The sequence below is a fragment of the Rousettus aegyptiacus genome, unplaced genomic scaffold, assembly GCF_014176215.1.
Source record: "Rousettus aegyptiacus isolate mRouAeg1 unplaced genomic scaffold, mRouAeg1.p scaffold_m13_p_2, whole genome shotgun sequence".
NCBI classification, from domain to species: domain Eukaryota; kingdom Metazoa; phylum Chordata; class Mammalia; order Chiroptera; family Pteropodidae; genus Rousettus; species Rousettus aegyptiacus.
The window spans coordinates 49,605,168-49,631,428 of NW_023416295.1; the positions used below are offsets into that span (position 1 = coordinate 49,605,168).

General features: G+C 35.6%; 1 protein-coding gene across 6 annotated transcripts in view; it reads left to right on the forward strand.

The window, feature by feature from the left end:
* The window catches only part of ABCB11 (ATP binding cassette subfamily B member 11), an 84,186-nt gene that overhangs the window by 30,612 nt on the left and 27,313 nt on the right, over nucleotides 1–26,261 (forward strand). For all 6 annotated transcript variants that reach the window (XM_016165411.2, XM_016165413.2, XM_016165416.2 and 3 more), the window contains 10 exons: nucleotides 410–584; nucleotides 5,700–5,813; nucleotides 7,562–7,672; nucleotides 9,420–9,545; nucleotides 10,961–11,164; nucleotides 12,700–12,870; nucleotides 13,405–13,612; nucleotides 14,545–14,620; nucleotides 18,205–18,307; nucleotides 24,892–25,056. In XM_016165411.2, coding sequence (XP_016020897.2) covers nucleotides 410–584; nucleotides 5,700–5,813; nucleotides 7,562–7,672; nucleotides 9,420–9,545; nucleotides 10,961–11,164; nucleotides 12,700–12,870; nucleotides 13,405–13,612; nucleotides 14,545–14,620; nucleotides 18,205–18,307; nucleotides 24,892–25,056 — 1,453 coding nt within the window. The remainder of the gene's footprint in view (nucleotides 1–409; nucleotides 585–5,699; nucleotides 5,814–7,561; nucleotides 7,673–9,419; nucleotides 9,546–10,960; nucleotides 11,165–12,699; nucleotides 12,871–13,404; nucleotides 13,613–14,544; nucleotides 14,621–18,204; nucleotides 18,308–24,891; nucleotides 25,057–26,261) is intronic.

A 26,261-nucleotide genomic window follows, 5' to 3' on the forward strand; every position in this document is an offset into this window, starting at 1 on the left:
AGGACGAAAACAGTTGCATTGTTTTTTGATAGAAAGCATGTCATGCAATTTAATAAAACAATTCAATCGCAAATAGTACTGGATCCCTTGTGTCCAAACATTTGTGTATTTTTTTTTCTCTTTGGGGCACAGCTTAATCCACTGTACTCCTTCAAGAAATAATCAACTATGAGGCTTCGTTAAGCATCATCCCTTCAACACATTTCATCACCAGGTTGAAACAAACTTTAAATAACTAAGCAGAAGTTATAAGTTTTGCTTTGTTTTGTTTTTTTCCCTAAAGCTGCTCTGTGTTTGGGTGATTTTATAATCATTGAGGAAAACCACTGCATTGTGATCTGTTTTAAACATTCTAACTTGAGTTGCAACTGCTGCTTCTGAAATAGACTCAAATGTTTTCTCTTCACAGGTATGAGAAAAATCTTGTGTTTGCGCAGCGTTGGGGAATTAGAAAAGGGATAGTGATGGGATTCTTTACTGGATTCATGTGGTGTCTCATCTTCTTCTGTTATGGACTGGCCTTCTGGTATGGCTCCAAACTTGTCCTGGATGATGGAGAATATACAGCAGGAACCCTTGTCCAGGTACTTTGATCCTGATGACCCACACATAATATTTCCTGCTAGTATCTTAGAAAAACCACAGTTAAGGCATTTAGTTTATTCCTTTAGTGTCTGAGGGAGGAAAGCATCAATGATTTTATGGAGTCCATCTGCAGAAACAAGCAATGCTTATATAATCTCTAGTAAAGGGAAGCCGAGCATTTGAACTTACAAGACCAGCGATTTAATGATTTTCATTTAAATGAAGATTTTATAGCTGTAAAACAATGATTTTCTGACCGAGTCCAAAAGATAATATGCCATGGAAATTGTGATTTCTGAGCTAAAAATTAACAGCTCATGTATTTGAGCTCAATAATAGTACAAGATAAGTACTATTTGTGAAACACAATGAGTTACTAGAATACCAGTTTGATAATATCCTCAACTGAACAAGTAATAAGTACAATCGTATTTTATTACTCACTTGTGCTATAGTCATGCTGTAGCTCCTTTAATTTTCAATATCTTTTCAATTGTTCTTTCAAGAATTAATTACTGAAAATCTACTATATGCCAGATACATACAAAGTGCAGGGGATTTGATAGTGAGCAAAAGAAATGTCATCTTCACCCTTATGGAATTTATAGATTAGTAGGGAAGATAAGCAATAAACAAATAATTACATAAATGCATAATGGCAAACGGAAATGTGCTATAAAGTAGAAGACAGGGAACCTTGACAGTGAATAGCAGAGTTACCAGGTATGTTTGGGGTCAGGGAATGTGCTTCCTCCTGTTCACTCTGCTTAGCTTATGGTCCCTCCTGTTAAAGCAGGACTCTTGTCATTGTTCAGATTCTCAGATGAATGACACTTCCACAGCCAGGTCTTCCATGCTGATCCAATTTTTTATTCTCTTACATGGCTTAGTAATCTTTTCCTTCAGAGCACTTGAATGAAATTGAACATTTGCATTTATTGACATTTGTTTCTACTCCTTCCCACACTCACACTGAGGCCAGGGTGTTTCATTTGGCCTATTAATTATTTAATTATCTTATTTTAAAAGGCGTAGAGATGGGAAGTGGTTTCATATATTATTCTTAAATAAAATATTTTGGTTCCAGATTCTAGGTAGGCCAGGCACCAATTAAACAAACAAAAATCATGTATACCAGAAATTTGGGGGCTGAAAGCCTGCAATTTGAGATTTACTGCTTTAATTTAAATGTGTTTCTAGGAAAGATGGAATGGAAATTTTATTTGCAAATAGAAATAATAGATTATCAGAGGTCAAAACATAATCATTCTAAGCCACTGACTTTATTTCATTAACAGCATAAAATATTAAGCAATATTTTAAAATTCAGTTCTTCTTTGCAAGATGAACAGTTGTCATCACTTAAACATTATTAAAAAATTAAATATGATAATACATGTTACAGTGTTTTGTAAACCTTAAAGAGATGGTATGTAGATGGAAAATGTTATATTATTGTTATTTACCCACTTCTTAACTTTAATATAGCTTTGCACATTTAAAAATCTAGTGACTATATTACAGGTCTGAAATATGTCTATAAATTCCCTTATCTTTATTGATCTAATGACTCTTAGGAACTTTCAACATTACCAAGCTAGAGATACCAGTAGTTGACTCTAGTCCCAGCTGCTTATATCTGCTCATTCTACAGAAGGGCATGAGTTGAGAAAAGACATCCTTTCATTTTATGCCTGCAAGGAGAGGAGAGAGGAGGGCACGTATAATAGAGGGAAAAATAAATTGGTAAATTGAAAATTAAATAATACATGATTCCAATTCAAAACACTGAATTAAAAAAAAAAAACCCTTGGTAACTCTCTCTCTAGCAAGAACCAATTTTATGGTTCTCTTAAAAGGTAAACTAAGGCATATAAAAAATTATAGGTGTTTATTTGAGCAAAAATAATACCAATTAGGCAGTGCCAAAACAGAAGTTGTTAGAAAGGCTTCACTGACAAGAGCAAGGCGAAAGACTTTTACAAAGGTGGAAGCAAAGCAAGGAAATTATTTGGTTGGCTATTGCTGAAACAGTTGTCGTGTTTGGGAAAGCCTAATTGGCTATTTGTGGTTGGTTGTCTTTAGATTTTGATTTCTTAACCTTCAGGTATTTCAAGCTAGATTTTGATTTGCTTATGTAGGCTACCATGGCATTAAAATCACCTCAATCTAATAGCTTTCTTATTTAACTAATTTAACAGTTGACACCTTCAAGTTTCCTGCCAGTTGGACTGTGGGCTATTCTACACCTTCTGTAAATAATTCTTTCAATGGATATTTCTTGACTCATTACTATGTGCAGACATGGCATACTATGTGTCTCTAACATTTTAGTCATCAATCATTAACTCACCTTTTATTCCTGACTTCTTCCAGCAAGCTTCCTCTTACACATTAAGACATTTTTCTTTGGAATGGTGAGAAACATCCTTTAAAAGTATAATCATTGATTGTTTCTCTCTCTCTCTCTCTCTCTCTCTCTCTCTCTCTCTCTCTCCTTTCCTCTCTCTTTTGCTCACATGTGCACATACCTTTTTGGCCATACTTTTGAGTAGCAAACTATGAAATCTGAGCAGGAATGAGCTGAATTTAGTGTTTTAATTCACAAAACTAATTAACACTTAGGTTAATCTAACACATTTTGTGATGCACAAAATCATTATTGCCTGTATGGTAATTGAGCATAAATGGTAAGTAGTTCACGTAAATAACTGTAATTAGTATCACACGTACAGAGACAAAAACACACTCTGATCTACAGGGAAAAAAAGATGAAAGGGAACTGAATGGTATAAAAGGCTGCTCTTTTACTCTCCTGTTAAGTTTCAGGACCCAACAATAAGAAATAATAGCAGTAGTAGAGAGTAACATTATTTAGTGTGTACAAGGTGTGAAGAAGCACTGGGTGAAGTATTTAATAAATTTACCATATATAATACTCACAACTTCATTCTATAATTGATGTCATTATACTACCATAAAATGAAAGGGAGCTATGAGGTTGAAAAGACGTGCCAAGCGGCCCAGAGTGGAATTTAGACACTAGTCTCTATGACGCTGGGGCCTGACCCATTAACCTCTATTTTTCTGCCTCTGGATCTGTCTTCCAAGAAGCCACAGATACCCCTTTTCTCCAGCACAGCACACAGATAAATACTACCCCAGCGGTCCTTCTTGCTCTCCCTTTTCCCATACTAGTGTCCACAGAGCTAAAGACTGATATTTGGGGTCAGAAATGATGTCTATTGGGATGTATACTAGCTCTTGTGAGGTATTAGGTGCACACCTTTGTCCTATCTCACTCATTCTTCCCCTGAGAACCCCGAGAGAGACCTTTGCTTGAGGAAATACTTGCAAAGCCTGGTTGAGCAAGGATTTGACCCCAAACCTTTCTTTAGGACCATAATGAATCAGTCTAGAAGTCTGACCAGGGGCCAGCAAACTATAGACTGCAAGCGAAAGCCAGCCTGCTGCCCATTTTTGTAAATAAAGTTTTATTGGAACATGGCCACATCCATTTGTTTAATATTGTCTATGGCTGCTTAAGAGCCATAGACAATAGCAGAGTTGAGTAATTTCTTCAGAGCCCATGTGTCCGGAAAAGCTTAAAATATTTACTACCTGGCCTTTTACAGAAAATATTTGCCGACCCCTGATCTGGGACATATGGAAGGCTTCTTTTGCTCAAGTAGAAAGACTTTGGATGAAGGTGGTTTTACCCAAATTACACCACAATTATAATTCTGTCTATTCCATCATCACTTCCTTAGTATGGACTTCTGCTTCTTTCATCATCATCAGTTACATAATTATTTATGTAACTGAACTGGATTAATCACCTTTACAAGCATTATCTCATTTAATTCTCATAATAATCCCATGAAGTATATGTTATTATTATCTTTGTGTTATAGATAATGAAATCTGGACTTGAAAGATTATGTAATCTGCCCATAGAAGGAACTACTCACCATAATTAAGGGAAAGGAACAGAAGGACAGATAAAGAAAGAAATTTGTCCTCATACATAGAGTGAGAAATTCAAGAAGTCAGGAGGGAGCTGACCCACATCATCCTGATGTGTGGAATGAAGTGGTTACTGGAGACGGCTGGGAGTCTCTGAGATGCCTCATGGTCCAGCCATATGAAAGAAAGAGCAGGGAGGGACTCTGGGAAGAGCACAGCTTACGGAAACCACCACAGATCATTTGATTCCTTGAAAAAGACTACATTCATGCAGGGGTCAACCTTTAGCTCAGCAAATAACTGCAATCCCCAGCAGAGGGTGGTTATTGAAACATCCTCCCTGTAAGTCATGTGACTGGCAATCATTCTGTGGTTGAAAGGAGGCCGGGAAAGGGTCTTGCGCTCTTTCTAGAGACCAATGCGAGGAATTTGCCTTATTGCCTATTCATTTATAAATAGCACTGATAAAAACAGAGTGCTCTTTGGGAGGAACATCTAATCATGGTCAGGTAACCTTCACCTAACTTAATGAGATGGATGGGTTGGAGAGGCAAGGATAGCCTCCTGAGCTCTGCACCTGAGCAACCTGGACACTCTACCTGCATACAGCCACCAGCAGAGAAGCCTGAGAACAAGACAAAACATATACTGCTTTACCATTTAATATATGTCATGACATAAGGTTAGTTAAATAACCTCCATACATTTCGGTAAGATCTGTTGTAAGGATTAAATGAAGTAATACAGGTAAAGTACTTAGAAACACACTTATTATTATCGTTATTATTATTGCTAGTAATATTATAGTACTGCTAGTGGTAGCAATTGTTATCCTAATAACTAGGATATGAGTAGCAGTAATGTAGTAATGCAGCAGTAGCAGATCTATATTATATATTACATGTACCAGTCTCTAGGACAATCAAGCTAATCATAGTATCTTTATTGTTTCAGGGATCTTTTAACCAGAAAAAAAAACCCAAAACATTAGAATTTCTTTTATATAATAAATCAAATTATCATATCACTATTCTAACCACTTTTGTGTTGATTGAAATCTCCGAGTTCACATGTATAGCTCAAAAGCTAATACTATTTACAAATTGAGAAAAACACATAAAAACTATGTTTATCTCTTCTCATTTCAGATCTTCCTCAGTGTAATAGTAGGAGCTTTAAATCTTGGCAATGCATCTTCTTGTTTGGAAGCCTTTGCCGCTGGTCGAGCAGCAGCCACCAGTATTTTTGAGATAATAGACCGGGTGTGTAAAAGCCAAAAGTAAAGGTCATTCATAGGTTGGGGGTAGGGAAAGGAGTGAAATCCTGAGGAATTTACCCTCAGCGTTAAAAATTACGAGAAACTATCACAAGGTCCTTAATTCAGCAATACTTAATAGGTGCTCTCCTGAGCCAGGCCCCACTGGGAATTGGGAGTGTGAGAATGAAATAGAACAAATAAAGCTCTTGGTTCATATCATACTGGGAAACAAGTAATAAAGAAGTAAGCACATTCAAAGATAAGATAATATTAGACAGTAATAGGTACATTGAAAGAAATAACATAGGTCAACATGATAGTGATTGGGATTGGGGAAGCGGGCTTTAAATTGAGCTACGAGGATGGGTGATATTATCTCTGAAGAGTTAGTATTTGACCTGAGAACCGAAGGAGAAGAGTTAGCCATGCAAAGGCAAGCTGGGGGAGGGGAGGAGTGGTGCCTGGGAGATCAGAGCAGGGAAGGTGTTCACGGAAAAAAGACACCCAAGCTGAAAAGGGGCTTGGTGACTGCAAGGAAGTAAAACAAGGTCAGAGTGACAGAACATAGCGAGTAAAGGAAAGGGGCCAGATCATTGAGGACTTTAAGGCCAGTTTCATGAGATTGGATTATCTTCTGAATATGACAGGATGTCTCTATAAGCTAGAAAAGGAATGAGTAGCCTGGTTAATCTATTGAAGCACATTGAAAGTCAAGCGAGAAAGTCAAAATCCAAGAACAGAACAGAGAAAATGGCAATATGTTGTTCTTTCTCTCAGAAAAAAAGGCCCTGGGCTGAAAATCAGAAGCCCTGGAAATCCAAATGTGCTTCATGGGTTCTCTAAATCATAACTATTTTTGAGGCATATGACCTGCCTGAGAAAATTTCTCACCACTTTATTTGTTTTATATTTTGGAATTTCATATATTGGGGTATAAAAAGATTGTCGAAAACCACATAGACATGTTGAGCTATCCAAATTCTACTTCATTCTTATGGCTATTATATATTCAAGTAAGATGATGAGTCTAAAACTCCCCAAAACTATTAAAAAAATTAAGACATTTAAAAATTATTTTATTATCTTTGTTAGAAAAGCAGGGAGAAGAAAGTAAATTACACAATAGCCCTTAATAGAGATATGATGATAAATTTCTCTCATGAGTGTGGAAGAGGGAAGACGCTAGCCCTGGAGTGTTCTAGCAGCAGGAGATGGCCCTCACTCTTGTCTGATTAACTAGAATGGTTAAGTTCTAAATTAGACACACTGCTAACAACAGAGATGAAATTCAGCATATCAATTGAAAGCTGGTAGTATTTGAAGATGCTACTTGAGGACATTCAGTTAGTTTTAATCATCGTCTATAATAGTTACTCAAATGTCATAGTAATATATCAATTAAATAATAATAAAATTAAATTAATGTGATACATATCAATTATGTAATTGACATATTTTATATTAAAATTAATTATATATTGGTTATTTATTTGTTTGTGGTATATTATATATGTAACATAACATATTTATACTATTCATATGTAGTAATATATCACATATTAATATCTTATTAAATGGTAGTATTATTACTATTATTAATAATTATTTAATATGAAAGCAACTTATCTTTAGCAAATCTCTGCAATGTTTTACCTGGTTACTATTCAGTTTTATGAGTCAATTCAAATTGAGATGGACAGTAAATGCACCTAATACCTGTTGTTGCTAGATCTTTTTTCTATTCTACTCCAGAAACCCATAATTGACTGCATGTCTGAAGATGGTTGCAAGTTGGATAGAATTAAGGGTGAAATTGAATTTCATAATGTGACCTTCCACTATCCTTCCAGACCAGAGGTAAAGGTAAGGTCCAATCTCTTCCCAAGAACGATAGCATTTCCTTCTTTGATGATTCATTTCCAGAGCCACGAATTACTCGTTTTTCAGAAGTATGACTCAGCTTCCAGGAACACAGAACAGAGAGCATGTTTCTCTGGAAGTGTTCTCAGGTGTCATGTCATTTCTCAGACAACAAACCACATTCCTTTGTGACAACAATAATGTGCAAATCCCTCTGGTGGTAACACAGTCTGGCAGCATGTTTAGATTAAGCCAACTGTATAATAGATACTCTGTTGAAATGAGTGGCAGGTCCTGTCATTGTAACCATAAGCTAAATAAACTGCAAGGCAATCAGAACAGTTAAGAAGCACAGCTGTGTCACACCACCTCCTTAGAGGCAGAACACTTGGAGTAGGTAGGGTATGAAGTGGTAAAGAAAAGCTGCTGTCTTTTTAGTTTTTTACTTTCTATCTGTAATTTCAGCTGGGCTGCTAGATCAGTCCTTGGAGGAAAGATAATCTTGTGATACGCTCATATGTCGATTATCCAGGGCACTTGGTGAAGAAAATTTAGTTTTTCCTTACCTCCTGGGTAAATATCTTTAAAAGCAATTTACTCTACAGGAAAATTAGAATCTACTCCCCCTGAATGAAATGTCTTTGTATGACACTTATTCCTCTTTTTTAACAGTATCTCTAGCCATTCGTTCATAATAATATTTCTGTTTCCCCATCGAACTAAATCCCATACAACTTAATTCTTATACCACGTACCTATAATGTAGGTAAATATATATATAATATACACATGCACACATATACACATCTATTACACGTATATATAAAACATAAGTACATATACATTGTAATTATATTTATGAAGTATATTTTTGATTAATATTATAAATTGCATATGTACCTAAACATTAAATGTCATAACATATGTAAAAGTACTTTGTGAAATATAAATCACAAGGTAGTGCTAATTCTGTAAAGTTTATTGACTGGGTGGCTAAAAACTTCCTTTGTGATCTCTGTTTAGAATGAGCTCATAATAGCCGTTAACGAATACTGGTTGCATACAGTCGAATACAGTACAGTAAGTGAAAATGTATTTGCAAGCCTGACTCTTTAGTGTGAAATTAAAGATACATGAGATTTTGTCACACAGAGGATGCAAAACCACCTTTACATAATAAGTACGAAAATCACCACTGAATTGGTGAAACTATCCAACAGATGGTTATGAATTAGCTTTTCATTCTTCTCTTTCAGCATTCAGTCTCTACCTTGAACAGAGTTTTGTACCTAGCAAACACACCACAAAAATTTGTTAGGTAAAGTTATTCAAATAATATGTTCACACGCAATACAAGTGTATGACAGCTTAAACTTTGCAAATTGGTTTATTATTAATCCGTCATCAGTAAATTAATACTGTATCTCTAACTTAATGGCTTTCTTCCCTTAACTAGTTGGAGAAGTCTTCTTGAGGTATATAAGCATGTCAGAAATGTTTTAAATTAGATTCTGGAACTTTGTATTGTGTTACCACACATCTTTTTATTTGTTGGTTATACTTATCAGTTAAATAATAAGTCATGTGCTAAATGCTAAAACTCGTGTTAGGTACTTTTTACTAATTTGCTGTTTGTTGGTGGATATTGCTTGCAGGGCATAAGTAAATACACATACAGTGTCCTCACGAAGCATTCTAACTTGTAGCTTAATTGCTGACAATCTGAACATTGTTCTTTTCTTCTCTGCAGATTTTAAATAACCTCAGCATGGTCATCAAATCAGGAGAAATGACAGCTGTGGTAGGATCCAGTGGAGCCGGGAAAAGCACAGCTCTGCAGCTCATTCAGCGATTCTACGACCCCAGTGAAGGCATGGTATGAGTCTTCCAGAAAAACTTCTCAATACAGGAAATGGGAGAGTGCAGGAGGTGACACATTGGTCAAACACTGAGACCGTGCTGACATATGCGTAGCTGACTTAGTGATTTTGACTGAGTTGACTGTACCAGTCCCCTGCATGGTGACCATGTCTGCCCAATAACCAGTCCTTTCGCTCAGTGATGGACCTGAATATGCAGACACATTCAAAATGGTGTTACTGCTTCTTCAGTGCACTGTTTTTCTTTCTTTCTTTGTATCGTGACAAAATCATTATTGTTTAACTGAAGTTCTCCAGATGCTAGGTATAGGAAAGCTTACACCACCAGAATTAACAGAGAATAGCTCTTGATTCTTCAAGAAGTTAGGTATAAAAAAAATTTATATTATTTTTACAAACTACTTAGTCTTTTATTCCTCATGCTTATTTTATTATAAAACATAGTCTGAAACTAAGAAATAAATATTAATAATTGGCAGTTATTTATCACAAATTCTGATTCAAGTACTTTATAAAAATGATTACTTATTTTCATAATGATTACCAAAAGTAAATATGCCCAGTTTACAAATGAGGAAAACTTCAGAGAGATTTGAGACTTGCCCCTGGATTTGAACCCAGGTCAGATGGATGCCAAAGGCTATCCTCTTTTCACTTTCACAATCATTCTTGTCAACATCTCTTTGATGCCTTGAGATAGAATCATTTGATTATATATTAAATGGCTTCAATGCCGTGAGTTCTCTGAAATGTATGTATTGTGAACAGTGACATGGCAAACATGCCAGAAATTTCCTTTGTCACAGACATTTCACCCTTCGGGTATTTTTTTGCTATATACTAGCATAACTACACTCTGAATATATACAAATCATGGTTTCATGATGTAAGATTTTTACAGCTTTGCTAATAGTGCTTTTTATTTTATCTTGTTTATAATTTCATTTGCTTTTAAACAGCAAAGTGTTATTTGATGAATCCAGCCAGAAAGTAAGACTTACTATCAACCATATATAGAGGATAGGGATCATTGCTTATTTCCACTATATCTTTTGAAGTTCATTTTTAGGTCACAAGTCAAAACATAATAGAAATACTCGAAGTTTGGTGACTAAACTGACTCTACTCCTTACTGAGGAATTGAAAACTTTTCCATTCCTGGGCCAATCTTGTTAAACCAAGTGACTTTTATATCATTTGTGTTTCGACAATGAATTGTCCTACAACTATTCTCGATTTCAATTATACGTTGTCATCATTATATAAACACTAAGATTATAAGAGGACTTGTTTCTGTTACAATCTTACAGGTCTCTCTTTTTACTCCCCATAGTTTAAATACAAGCATAATATAGTGATTCAGAATCCTAAAGGATTCCAAGAGATGTGATGTTGTGCTCATGTTCTCTAGGTGACTTTGGATGGCCATGACATTCGCTCTCTTAACATTCAGTGGCTTAGAGCTCAGATTGGTATAGTGGAGCAGGAGCCTGTTCTGTTCTCCACCACCATTGCTGAGAATATTCGCTATGGCAGAGAAGATGCAACAATGGAAGATATAGTCCAAGCTGCCAAGAAAGCCAATGCCTACAATTTCATCATGGACCTGCCACAGGTACCCTAAGCCTCTCATTGCATGGGGAAACCCAAAAGATGTAGAAGGAAAAAAAGTTATACAATAGTATGTATTTCTTTTTATTTGAATCCTAAATCATTAAATTTGTAATGTCATGTTTTAGTTTAATGCCTGAAAATGAGCTACCCTCTTTGTTTAAAAGTCTCCCAAACTGGATAACTTTCTTTTAAGGTTCCCTTCGACACACATACAATTTCTTTATTTCATCTATTAAGCATTTGTCTAAGCAAATGATAAATCGTTATGTGGTAACAACTTGCATTATGCTCTTTTGCTATCTACCATTATCATTATTCTTTAATTTTCTTATGCTTAAACAGCTAATATTTTGTTCTCGGTACTGTACCCAAAATATTTAAAAATTCCTCATTTATCTCCATCTTAAACAACAACAAAAACCCATTCCATATTCCATACATATATAGATTTTGTGGCCAATGGTCAGCTATGTCAAAGAAGAGTTATCACTAATTAACACACATATAAGACTTACTACAAACCAGGCAATATTCTTAACACTTTATAGCTGTTAACGCATATAACCTTCATTTCGCAATCTTCCTTTCAGGAAACTTTTATTATCCTCCCTATCTACAGATGTAGAATTGAGGTTCTCAGAGGTCAAATAACTTGTTCAAGGAAGGAGAGACAAGATTCACACCCAGGAAGTCTTACTCCAGAGTCTGTGCTCTAGAACACTTCCTATTCGGCCTTCTAAATTATCTATATAAATAGGATTGCAGCCATGAATACTAACATAGTCTAGTGGTTAAAGAGTGTAAAGCTTTAGCATCAGATTGCCTCCATACAAATCCAAGCTTCTGTGCTTGCAAGCTTTATGAATTTGGGCAAGTTACTTTATCCCCTTACACCCCAGAATTTCCTTATGCATCAATTAAGGAGAACAGCGGTACCTACCTCACGGGGTATCTGTGAAGACTAAATAAAATGATATGTGTGAAGAGCTCACTTCCATGCTTTATATAGGTGCTCAGTTCATAATAATCAAGATAAGAATCTGACATCATGCTTTGTTGTGAGATTCCAATGTAATGCTAAACGAGCAAGATACTCAGTAACTCTTTGCTGTCGATGGTAATGATTATAAAGCTAGTTTGGTCTTTCATTCATGATATAAAAACAGCTTTAGCATTATGTTTTTATGTGTTGTTTATCTAAAAAAAAAAAGATAAGGACTTGATATGTGCTTAAATCCTCTAAAATGGATATTCAGTACCTGATCAACTTTTGCTTCAGTGTAAACATTTTATTTGAAGTTGAGCTAAAAAGAAAGAAATGTTTATACAGCTCAGTGAATCTGAGAATGACGGACTAAAGAAATTTATTGATCTTACCTACAAATATTGATGAGACAATAACCTGTTTCAGGAAAGGGTATTTCTTTCAGTGAAAGTTGGACCTACAAAGGAGGAAGCTGGAAAGAACCTTGTGATGGATCACCGTCAGGAATCATCAAATTCTTCCACTTCATTCCGGTGTCACTTTCTTTCTAGCAATTTGACACTCTTGTTGGAGAAGGAGGAGGCCAGATGAGTGGTGGTCAGAAACAGAGGGTAGCCATTGCTAGAGCCCTCATCCGAAACTCCAAGATCCTGCTTTTGGACATGGCCACCTCGGCGCTGGATAATGAGAGTGAAGCCATGGTGCAAGAGGCATTGAGTAAGGTTTGTTGAAAGTCAGTTCATTTTACAGGTGCATGTGGAAATGCCTGTGCTGCTGTATAAAAGGCTTCTTGTGGGTAGGGGAGAAGGTGGTGAGGGAGAGAGAGAGAGAGAGAGAGAGAGAGAGAGAGAGAGAGAGAGAGAGAGAGAGAAACTACTGGGTTAGTGTATCTAGTCTGACTGTTTAGAAAGTATTGGCTGACAATAATGTTCCTCACAGTTAAACAGAAAACAGTTATGATTTGCTCCCCAAAATTACACATGTAAAATTTAAAATTTTGTTAAGCCTAACTTATAATATGTGATTTTCAAAATCCCTGTTTTGTTTTTAACTGTTGATTAATAGCAGCAATCAGACCAACATGTGATAGTGTTTGTGGCCTCAAGAAAGGGTCCTGGCCTTTCCTAATGTCTACACAGCTTATTAAGGATTTTCTCAAGGACCGAGGCTCTGACTTGTAGATTCTGAGATGATCCAAAGGTCAATGTCAGCTCTGTCTTCCAGTCTTATGTAACGTGCACTGTTCATTCTTATAGATTCAGCATGGTCATACGATCATTTCAGTTGCTCATCGCCTATCCACAGTCAGAGCTGCAGACGTCATTATTGGTTTTGAACATGGTGCAGCAGTGGAAAGAGGCACTCATGAAGAACTGTTGGAAAGGAAAGGCGTTTACTTCACTCTAGTGACTTTACAAAGTCAAGAAGATCAAGATCTTAATGAAGAGAACATAAAGGGCAAGGGCAAGTCCTTTTTTTCATTACACTTGTACCTTATATTGAACAGTTAATGTATATAATGCTTTATGTGCTTCTATGCATTTCAGTATATACTCTTATTTGATCTTCCAAAATCCTGTCAAGGCATTATTTGAATGAAAAAGGAAAAAACAGAAGCTAAGGAGGTTCGGTTACTTGATCAGGTCATAGAGCTAAAACCCAGGTCTTCTGTGGAAGAACTTTCAACTCTATCCCTCTCTTTTTTCTCCCTAGTTTGTTATAAACTGGCTTCCTTTCTGTAGTGTCCTGAACACAGTAGGAGCTCTTTGTCTTAAAAAGAATTCTGCCTAGGACTATTTGTCAGGGATGAATGAATTAATCAATGACTAAAGTGTTTTATGCTTGTTCGTACTAATGTAGATAGATATTTCAGGCAATAGTACACCTTCTCTTTTTCAATCTGAATTTTAGATTTAGAGGTTTATCTCAATCTACATTAACCAACCACTCTAAACTTTCACTACCATATCGCTTCTCAATTTTTGAACTCTACTTGGTATAATTGTATAGTCTGTAACTGGGTATAACTATATCATTGCATATAGTTAACGGGTGATTTATTCTAAATATATATATGTTTTAAATTGATGAGTCTATCATTTTTTTCCCACTTCTAGTGTGCTTCCCTTAAGGTTTTTATGATTCATGCTCTAGGATATTTATTTCTGTGGTGATAACATGTAGGCTATCATATAGTTCAAAAGATATAGTCTTGCTGAGTATTTTGATTTTTTTTATTAAAATATGCTGAACAAGTACTAAATTTTATTTATTGCAATATAGTTAATAGAATGTTTTAGCATCAGACATGGTAATGATATTACAGGCAAACATAGTAAATAATTTTATTCTACTTATTGTATACACTAAGGAATCCCTCATGTTGTGTTGAATAGGAAAAGATGAAACTGAAGATGCCTTCTTTGAGAGTAAACAGACCTTTAGCAGAGGGAGCTACCAGGCTAGTTTAAGGTAAGTCAAGCCATGGGATAGATTTTAAGGTTTCTGAATGTTCTTAGAAGCCTTCTGCAGCTGTGATCCTTAGGCAATATCTCAGGTGCTACCAGGAGAGTCCTGGGCATGGCACCAGGTCTTGTATAAAATGAACATGCAAATAAATCCTGGGTTGCTACACTGACATTTCTGTTTCCAATTTATGGCAATTTTTTGTTTAACTTTGGCTTCTTATCTAATCAAAAGTAGGGTCATGATAGAGATACTCTATAGTTAAAATGTTATTTATTGAGTTTAGAAAGAAGATTTAAAAAAAAAAATTCATATTTAGTCTTTCTCCTGCAAAGCTAACCGTGGTATGAAGCACCATCTTCTACGGATGTCAAATTCATTCCTTTAGCTCCAATCTTTAATGTACTAAGTTTCAATGAATTCAAACATTTCTGCTTCCAGAGTAACCCATCTGAAGTCAAATCATGCCTTAGCTGAATAAAATAGGAAATGTACTTTCTAATATTTAAAGAGAATTTTCGTAAATATTTGCTATTTATTTTTCTGTGAATGACTATATGGGTATTCACTTTTTAAACATATTTTCGGAGTATGTTATTAGCAAGACTGTAAACTTTAGTCTCTCATCCTGATTTAAAAGTTTCAATAAATAGCACCTTCAAAGTTAAAAGTCTTTGTGTTAAAAAGAATTCTGCCTAGGACTATTTGTCAGGGCAAAGTTTTGAGAGCAAAGGCTCAGTTATAGGACTTGTTCATTCAAGATAGCTAATTGTTTATTGATAAGTGATTAAAGAGACTTAAAACAAAACAGGTAACAACTCCAAGTAGTTCAAACACAGATTTATTTTTAACATCAAAAGAATAATTCACTAAGTTTATGCTTAGAGTTTTTTATTTTTCCTTTCAAGAACAAGTCTATTCAGAAAAATGTCATGAATTGCTAATTTTATTCAACTTACTGAATTTGGAAAATAAAGCAATAGCTTCAAGTTATCCTAGAAACTAAAAGCTATAAAAATTGCCAAAATTATTAGGCAATTTTTATAGATTTCTGGCATCATGTTTAACCATACTTTTCTGATTGGAAAAACAAATTAAATTATAAGGATCATTAGAATCACAACCTGAGTATACCAACTAACTTCTTAAACACAAAAAATGACTAAGCATATCTTTTGATCACTAGGTTAAAGATTGCCAAGAGAAGATTTATGTATTTCACAGTTATGTCAACAAGAAAATAAATATTTTCCTAACTTTTTAGATGAACCAAATTCTTCCTTATCTAAGCAGTTTACTTACAGTTTATTATTCAGACCAGATAACCATTTTAAATATGAATGTTTTCTATTTGATTATAAGTCCTCACAAATTTTACATTTTGCTGACTAGGATGAGAAATTCAGAAATACAATCTATACACAGAAAGTAGCTATCAGAATTTTAAGTCTGGTGTTTATGGTAGACCAGAGTGGGAGATGGCTAAGCTACCTGCTTAGCTGTCTCATTGGGAATAGTTTGGGGACTAGGAAGAGGGAGAGAGACTTAAGAATATAGGATTAAAATAGCAGAAATCTGAGGTGACAAGGATATAGGTCTTCCCATGCTCAGAACTGGGAAGTAGTCAGTAATTTGATGCCTTCTCCTCTTCACATGCTCCTACTATGGTATCCAGGGCTCTGAGTTTCACATTAGCTTCATGACCTTAAGTCTCAGCCTTGTCACACACTCTGCTCTCTCCAGGTGACACATGCTTGTTCCTCACACCTTCCGGAGAAGACAGCTCAACCTTAGTTACTTAACCCAAAGAAATGACTCTTGCTGTAGAGCTTCAGGCCAGACAGGAGGGAATTGAGGTGGCCCAGAGGCCAGTTTGATAGCAGGGAATAGGGATGGGGAGTGGTTTCATGCCTGGTCATAATGAAGATTGCAAGAGTTTGAATGTACAAGGACAGGAAGAGGGAGGATTTGAGATAAATGTAACTTGTTGAACCTGGGTGACTAAGAGGATGGTGGTACCATTAACAAAGTGTGGGAACAAATTAGAGTAATTAAGTCAATGTGTAATTGCCTTCTCAAGAAGTCTTGATGAGCATATATAGTAGGGAGACATCAACTTGATATTTATTTTAGTATAATTTCACCTGGATACAAATGATAGAGACTTGTGAATGGTTCTATAGATTGTACTAAAGCAGTTGATGCAGGTCTCCTCATCACTAACATCTCTCTCTTTACACCAAATTATTTCAGATTAGGTGCTTGGATAAGGTTACTTCCCTTCCCTCATGTCTTCAGTGTTTGCCTTTGTCACTTAAGACTTCATCTGCAAATGAATGAAAGCCTAACCCAACCTTGTTTAACCTTTAAAGGGAGAAAATCAGTTTACATAACTAATCTGAGGAGGATAGTCCTAGTTTCTCTCTTTCCTTCTCACCTCTACTTTATTTTCAGTATTTGCTTCTTTTTGGGGGAAGCTTCTTTCCTTAAGAGTTTTGACATAATTGCCAGCAGCTCCCATTGCTACATGCTTTCAAGTTTAACCTAGAAAAGTGTAGGAGTCTCCTCCGAAATCTCAGGGGAAAAAGAGACATACCTGAACCAATCACTTCCTATATCTGTCCTGTGCTAAATACATACAATGAGTATCCCTGTTGTCTCTTCATTGTATGCTTCTCTTTGTACTATTTTTTCAATCAGAAATGCTTTTCTTTCTAGCCTATAAAAACCCATTGTAACACGTCATACATTTTTTTTTCCTTTACATTTCCATACTCTTAATTCAGATTTGCTTTATAGCACTTAGCAAATGCTTCCTTACATCAGTGTTGGGTACATGTGTTGTTTTTCTATAAGATTTAAGCTCCTTGAGGAAGAAGTCTATGGTTGACCTGTCTTTGTATCACCCATAACATTTGGTATTGGTTTGCATGTTGTAGTGCCTTATAAACCTCTTGAATGAATGAATGAATGAATGACTACATCAAACCCAATTATATTTCAGTAATCTATTTGTTGACTAAATGCATCCTTAGCAGCGATACATAGGCTGGAGAAAACTTCACTAGGGGCCGTATCTCCTCCTACTAGCTCATTTGTATCCAGGTGGCAGACTTTAAATTAAACATCATGGTAGGGAGGGAGTGAGGAAGGAAGAAAGAGAGAGTGTGAAAGAGAGGGAGAGAAGAGAGATATAAAAACTACGACCTACAACCAGAAGGGAGGTAAAGGCAAAAATATCCATTGCCATTATAGCAATTATCAGAACCATGTAAGTTTGGCATGAAATTGAATCTTACACTTTTTTTTGGTAGACTAGTGGGACAACTTTGCCCCCCTTCTGTTTCTCCCTCCTGGGGCACATTCTGAATCAGGGTCTAGCTTGGAGTCTAGAGCAACTCTATTGATTAGTTCTGTCCTACGTATATAGCTCTGTCAAGTTTAACCAGAAGGCTCCCTTATCTGGTTACCATGTGACCTGGCAAACATTTCTGTTTATTTGACTTGTGTTGTAAACTTGGATACCAGTCGAGTCCTGTTCCAACTTGCCCACAATCTACAGACTCTTTCATCTTTTTGTTTGTTTACAGAGCTTCCATCCGGCAACACTCCAAGTCTCAGCTTTCTTACCTGCTACATGAACCTCCATTAGCTGTTGTAGATCATAAATCTACTTATGAAGAAGACAGAAAGGTCAGGCACCGATCTCTCATGGGGAAATGGAAGAGGCTTCTCCTGGGGACTACTGTATCCCCTTTAAAGATGGAATATGAGTTTTTAAGGCCTATATCGAGTGGTATTTCACTAAGTCAGACTAAATGGGAGAACACATTGGATCTGACAGAAACTCTAAATTTTACACAATATTTTTGAAGAAACAAACATTAATTAATTACTTTTAAGAATACATGGTAACTAAAACTATAGTATTAAGGGTTAATTAATAGTTTTTAGACATACCATTCTAATAGACACAGGCAAATTACATGTACTTAGCAGATTATTTGATTATGTACATGTTCTTTTAAAGTTTTTACGAATATCTGAAAATATTTTTTTCTAAAAATCTTCGAAACTCTTTTTAAATTGTAATAACCTTGCCAAAAGTATTCAATCAAGAAAAGTATTTGATAAAGCTAGTCTTATACAAGTTATCACTTTTTTTTAATTGACATAATTGACATAAAATATCCTATCGGTTTTAGACGTACATAATAGCTATTTGACATTTACATATCTTACAAAAGGATCCCTATTTTAAGTCTAGTTACTATCTGTTGCAACTAATCAACTCTATTCATTTTAACATAATTCAAAACAACACAAAAATGAAAGAGAGGAATCAACACATAGCAATACAAAACTTTCTTGATCAGGATGCATGTATCCAAGGCTGTTGTGGTCACATAAGGTGACCATCCTCCCCTTCAAAGCCTTTTTTAAACATTGCACTTTATGCTTCAGCCTTGACACTCTTACTTTTGATCCCTCAATTACTCTTCACTTGAATCTTTTCATGGTAATTTTATTATTGAGCTTTATTTGTGGTCATGTTGTCTTATCTCCTTACAAAATACAAGCTTTTTAAAGTTAGTGATTATATATCATTTTTTGTTTATATCAAGTTGGGCACCTAGATCAATGCCCTGCACCTAATAGTATATCAGAATATTTTAAATCTAGTATAAAAAGTTGAATTTATACAATAAAATAAAATGTAAACCATAATATTTATCAAAGCAAATAAGTCAGAATATTTTAATTACAAGCACATGCATAATATAATGTAATTTCAAATTGTATTAAAAATTTTAACACAAAAATCCATTTTGGAAGTAATTATAAACATTGGTTCATAATGACTATTGGAATAAAATTAATTACTACTTATGATCTTGCAACGAAGATAGAAGAATTATTAAGGCTCTCCATTGGTTTCAATGTATTAATAATGACTAAATTGAGGTTCCACTACTTAATAGTCATTTTGAATAAATTTCATAGAACACTTTTTCTCAGGTGCAGCAGGATGAATCACAGAAAACATTTAATATGCATAATTGCTTACTGGATTTTGCCAATAAGGACTCAAGTTCTCTTTTAGTTCTAGAAATAGGTATTTCATTTATGTTTATGGTGCTGTCACTAATATATACAGGAAACATGCCAGGCATTTAATACAACTTCAAGAGAAAAAGAGCCAAACATTACACCGAAGTTTCAAACGAAGAAGTGCCAATCACATTCAATTTTTGCATTTTTATGTATCTGTTTTCCTAATTGCTGGGTAAACATTTGACAATAAAAGAAGAGAGTTAGAAAGGAAGAGAAAAAAACCAATTGTGTTGTTATTGTTGAGACTGGTAGATGGCCCAGCATAGTTGCAGAGTACAATCAGATTCCCTGGAGACCTGGGGTTCAGATTCCCAAGGAGTTCTTATAATGCAGGGAGAACTCAGAAGAGAGTCATCTAAATAAAAGGAAACCTAAATTAAACACAGAGATTAGTTTTAGAGAAATTAAAATGTTCCATATAATATTCTACTCATTGTAAATTAGAATGGAACAATTAAACTCAAATGTTAACCAGTGTAATTAAAAAAAGATGCCAATTTATATATTTCTCCAGTTAGGGGAAAGAAAGGAGGAAGAAAATAACAGGGAAGCCAATGTGATTTTGCTAAAGCTCCAAAAACAAAAGATCTTACGCTTCTGTTAACACTGCTTGCTAATATGATAATTATATTAGTCTTTTAGATTTAAAGAATTCAGTATTTTTAAAAGAAAACAGTAGAATTGTGGTTAATAAATTTTAACTTATAGAATTTCTAATCCCAGTAAATTTTAAAGTATTTAATAGTTGACTAAATTCTGCAAGCCCAAGCACAGGTGAAATTCTTCCCTTTCCTCATCTTGATATAGAAGCTCTAGCCTTACCTCCTGTTAATTGGGAAATGTTCTATCTTATGTCACAATGCAAAAGGTTTACTTACATAAAGGAGTTATCTCCACCTTGTGGTCTCTTAGAGTTTTGACTCTGAAAACTTAGAAGAGATGGGTCCATAAGAAGTCTGTTCTTCCAAACTCTAAGCAGCATATTTGACTCAAGGTCTCACAGTTAGCTGGTGACAGACCTAAGACAGCAGCCCATTTTTCCTTACTCTCTAAGCTGTACTTTTGGCTCTTATTAATGCAGTCAGATCTTAGTGATAATGCTAATAAAATTCAGTCTAGGATAAGGGGAAACCTGCAGGCTAGAGGTTTCAGTCTCTGATATCTAGGCATCTCTTTTAGGGATACTGACTAAAAAACAAAGGTGGCATATATAAGAAGTAAAACCAAGGTTGGTTCTTTTGGCTGGTCAAAGAAAAAAGACTCTTACTACTTTGGCTTCCACCAGACCCCACAACAGAGGTCAAGGAGGCTGACGTGGTAAGAATGTGTACCTTCTGCCGGCTCTTGTCAGAGGTTCCAGGATCTCTCAGCTGCAGCAGTCCCTGGAGCAGGCAGTTTCCAGTCGGTGAAGATCCTGCCAACTGCACCAACTGCTGGGGAAGAAAAATTCCTCTCTATCCCTCTTGTTTCTTTGGGCTGGTCTAATAATTAAATTGACAAGAGACAGATTAGCAGGATAAAATCAGGTTTAATTTCATACATATGGGGGCTCCATAAGACTATGAGGCCCAAAGACAATTAGACAATTGAGCCTTAGGTGTTATTCAGAGCTGAGAGGAAGGGAGCAGAGATCTGGGATTTCAAAGGGCAGAAAAGCAATTCGCAGGAAGATGGGAAAAGTAAATGTTTGTCATGCAATGCAGAGACAAAGGGACGCAGGGAGAACTTTAATAAGCAGGCCATACTAAACTCCCCCCAGTCTACCACACCTAGCTCATAATCTTTGTAGTTATTGCTGCTGACATCTCCCATTCTGGAACGGGCCATCTACCCAAATTCTTTTAGGCAGTTAAAGGGGGAAGATAAGAAGCCACTCCTGAGTCTTTCGTTTCTTAAAAATAATCAACCAAAAATAATCCTCGCACCAAAGAAACATATTTTGGGGTGGTAAAATCCTGCTCCCCTAAAGTGTTAGAAACCTATCACTTCACCATAGCTAATTTATAAGATAGTGTTTAGGCGTTTAGTTAAAAGATAGGACAGAGACAAGAGCCATAAAAATGAGTCGGTATTTATTCATTTGAAGAATCTCTGCTCCGTTGTCATAGTTACATTTCGTATCATCAAATCTCAAAGTCATTTTCGAGGCAGGAGATTCCTATGGATTGTAACAAAATGTAGAGAGCAGGACACAAAATTTAAGTAAGAAGTTTTATTTTCACCTAACATATATAAGAAAACGGAAGGGGTAATTAGGAAAAGCCCTGTGTCTAGCATTGAACCATCTGTTAGGTATACAATCAGTATTTTTTAAAGTAAATGTTTTGTTGCATGTATGCACCACAGACATAAAAGCTTCATTCATTCTTTCATCTAATGAACATTGATTGAACACCTATTATGTGCTGGGTATTGTGTTAGGGAAGCAAAGATGAATGAGAACCACTATCCTTTATGCACTAAAGTTGCTGGCAGGATATTTCTTTACGTATGATAAACAGATGAGCATTGTGTAACTTGACATTGCTACAATAGAGACAGGAACTCTGTAGTGAGGAAACACATACATAATTTCATCTCTGAGTTACTAGTTTGCTGTGAATTTATCAATCTTTTCTTTATTCATCTGAATTCATCTTTTAGCTTTTTTTCAGATGGATGAATTTGTCTTTAGCTTTGCAATATCATAGAGAAAAATGTTCTCTATATAATGACTTTAATTATATTTTGTTTTATTTTTTTCTTCTAGTATTCTTTTTAGTATGTTAAATGAAAGTCAATCAAAAGTCAATTACTTGGGGACAGATTTTCTGGTTTTTGCATCATTCAGTCTTGATAGCCACATCTTTTGTGGTTAAGAAACAGTTTCCTTTAAAGTCAAATTTTTAGTAAAAGCAGACAAAAGAAAATTATTCAAATTAATTAATTTTTGCTTTTTGTTAGTTAATCTTGGCATGAGAGCTACTATACAAAAGAACATAGCATTGCTTTTACATGTCTTCAGTATTGTCATTTAGGGTTGGGATACCTTCAGGTATAAGAAAGCCAGGGAAATCTCTGTCATGCAAAGCCATGGGTAGACCATCCTGAGGGGCAATGGTTCCAGGAAACGCTGGAGTTCAATATTCCAAGATGGTGTAATAGAACTGATACTTTCAAAGTGTATAATCATGGAATCCTAGATATTTAGTGCTGGAAGGAGTCTTGGAGATCTAAACAGTACTGACAACGATCTCACAAAATGGGTTTTGTCTCCAGACTTACCTGAGGAAAATTTTTTTAAAACACAAATGCACACTTATGCTCACTAAATTAGAATTTCTGGTGATTATACCCAGCAATCTGTACTGTTAAGCATAGACCCACATGAATCTAGTATGCATCCAGATCTGGACACCACTACTATCTAGAAATGTAAAGGGTCTGATATTTTACTCTATTGCAAGTTATCAAGTTAGCCTGACTATGTCAGGAATGCTGGCAGAATACATGACAACCCTGAGTCAGAGACAAAAGACTTTATTATTCATAGCAATAGCAGTAGCCAGAGTACAGCATTTACACTGGTTCCTCAACAGAACACCCACTTGTTATAAGTTGATACAAAGAGGGCCAGATGATACTAGTAATGGAAGGGGAGGTTGTTAAGAGAGAGGAATCCCAGGCTTGCGTAGCCTGACTCTTTTATAATGGGCAGTAAGCACATCTGCCTTTTTCTTGGGATGGAGATACCATCTGTGTTCTCCAAGGCTATTTTCTATACAAACGTCCTTGAAAAAATAGGCTGAACAAAGGTACTCGATGCATCTGTTCACAAGATGTACAGAAACATGAGAGACCCATAGAAAACTGCCTACCCAAAACAACTTAGTTCAACTCTCTCATTTTGAGGATCAGGTAACTAAGACCCAAAGAGCCAAAGAGCTAAAATATTCCATTGGTGACGGTGTGGAGCTCATCCAAGAACCCCATTCTTCATACGCCTGTTCCATTTACACTTTCTTAGATTTGTTTCTTTTTCTCTGGCATTGATTCCTTGAGTTAGTAAGCAGTCAGAGATAACATCATTGAACAGAAGGATTTGCTACATGAGTAAGTAGTCATGACAAGTACAAGTGCTGAGGGCAGGCCAAGAGAGAACTTGAAATAGAGGCACTAATATCCATCTCCAGCTGAGTTGCCTTTCTGTATCTTATCTGGCTTGCAACACTAATGACATGAACATGACACCAGGCTTATATTTAAACGAAATTGGTAATGTGGTCTTTGACTTTGTAAGCAAAGTATTTAAAGTTCTTGCTGCTGTACGTTCCTGACATTCAGTTGACTAAAGGGCAAATTAGAGAAAGCTAATTAGTAGTTTCATACAGTAGATATTGTTAGCATATTTAATAGAAAAAGTAAAAAAAAAAATCGATACAGATCTATATAAGCCACCTAAAATCCTTTCTCAAACAAAGTGGGTAATAAATTTAACAAAGTTTTGAATAAATGGGTTTAAGACTAAGCGCTGAGTAATATCTATAGCAAGGAAAAATAATAAGGTTCTGAATACACTTGCCTTCGAGAGGATAAAAATTTGCTAGTTCTGACAGTTCAATGCCAAATAAAGAGACCAGAATAGGAAAATGTTGAAATAATTATTACTCCTTGTGAAGAAAGTGTGACATTTAGAAATCCAAATGGGTTACAATTTACTTTTGGGCATTAATTAAGGAAAAACTTACAGAAAACATGTAAATGATAACTGTTGACATAACAAATTTAAAAAATTATTTTAACTCATTTCAGATATACTGGCTTGCCTTAGAGCTTTACTCAGTTACTAGATTATAGAGCTTTGGCATTTAAATCAGGGGTTTCTTTTTCTCAAAGATTTAACATATTGTTTACTTTCCAAGAGTTATAATGTATGTAACTATAAAATGAGAACTATAAGCTCACTCTCAGGCTCCTCCAGGCTCCTTCCTTCTGGTGATAGTAAGGTCTCGAGAAATTCAAAATCATTCCTCACCACATCTCATAGATCTTTGAGGTCACTCTTAACCAATGAAAGGATGAGCCTTATGTCTGTGAATGACAAAGGGTCTGCTGTATAAAGAGAGTATATGCAAAAATGAGTCTATATTTGGATGATTAATGAAAGCCTTTTTCTCCTCAAGGGAAAGGACATTCCTGTGGAAGAAGAAATTGAACCTGCTCCAGTTAGGAGGATTCTGAAATTCAATGCTCAGGAATGGCCCTACATGCTGGTAGGGGCTGTGGGTGCTGCTGTCAATGGAGCAGTCACACCTCTCTATGCCTTTTTATTCAGCCAGATTCTTGGGGTAAGCAAACAGCTGGACTAGCTTTATTCTCTTCACCCTTCGTTCTTCTGTCAGTGGATATTGTCATTTACTTTAATGTAATTAGTTTTTCCTCATCTCTAAAGGATTAAAAATACCTCAAGTCTCCATCACACGCAAGTTAAGAAGACAAAGCCAGGCATTGTCATTTGGGCTGGCAGGATATTCATACAGTCATCATGTCTGTAAAAAACTGCACTAAAGCTGGACATATAGTGTTAGAAGATGGTAATTTACCTATACGCAAACCAAATTAGAATGCAAAGCAGTTTTGTTGAATAATATAAAAGGGTTTTAGGGCTATTTTGTTTCTGCTGAGCAGCTGAGGTACAAAGTTTGACTTATAATAGCAGGTGTCACTGCATGTTGTATAATTCCCTGCTCTCCTGCTGATTGCACCATTACATGGGCAGTGGAGAGGAAACAGAAAAGGAAGACAGAAGTAAAATAAGGCATGAGAAAAAAATTATATTTTCAATTTTTTTACTTCCTAAGGGTTTTGCTGGTCACCATCTGACTTCATTGTTATAAATAATAATAATAACTACAAACATAAATTAGATACTAAATATTTTATATATAATATTTCACTAAACTTATCTAATAACCATCTGAGGAAGGTATTCTTATTGTTCCCGTTTTACAAAGGAGCAAACTAAAGCATAGAGAACTTAGGATAGCAAGTAATGGGTCTGGGGAAGTCAAATCCAGATAGTGTGACTACAGAGTCAGGTTCTAATTAAACCTTATCATCGCAAAATTATTTATCAAAATGCTATCAAATTTTCTTAGTTGAAATTTACACACATGTACCATGTAAGGTCAACAGGGTAGCGAACCTAGAACGTAGAAAACTTTATTAATTTGTTCAAGGTAACATATGCATTAGGTGGTGGGGCCAGGGCTAGAACTCAGTTTTTCTGAAGACTAGCTAAAAGATTTGTCAGCAGAAAAATGACCCCACAGGCATGAGTTGTACAGAAAGACTCGTAGAGTCCACAGACACAGTCCAAGTCAATTGTGCAGGGAGGGCTGCAGCTATGGCTTCCGTGTTCACACTGCCCCCTTGTGGTAACTGAGGAAATCATGCTCATTACAGAGAGACAGGATACTGGAAACACGAGGACTCTGGTAAATTGAATTTCTGATGATGGAAAAACCTTTATGCTGAAAAATTTTTTAAATAA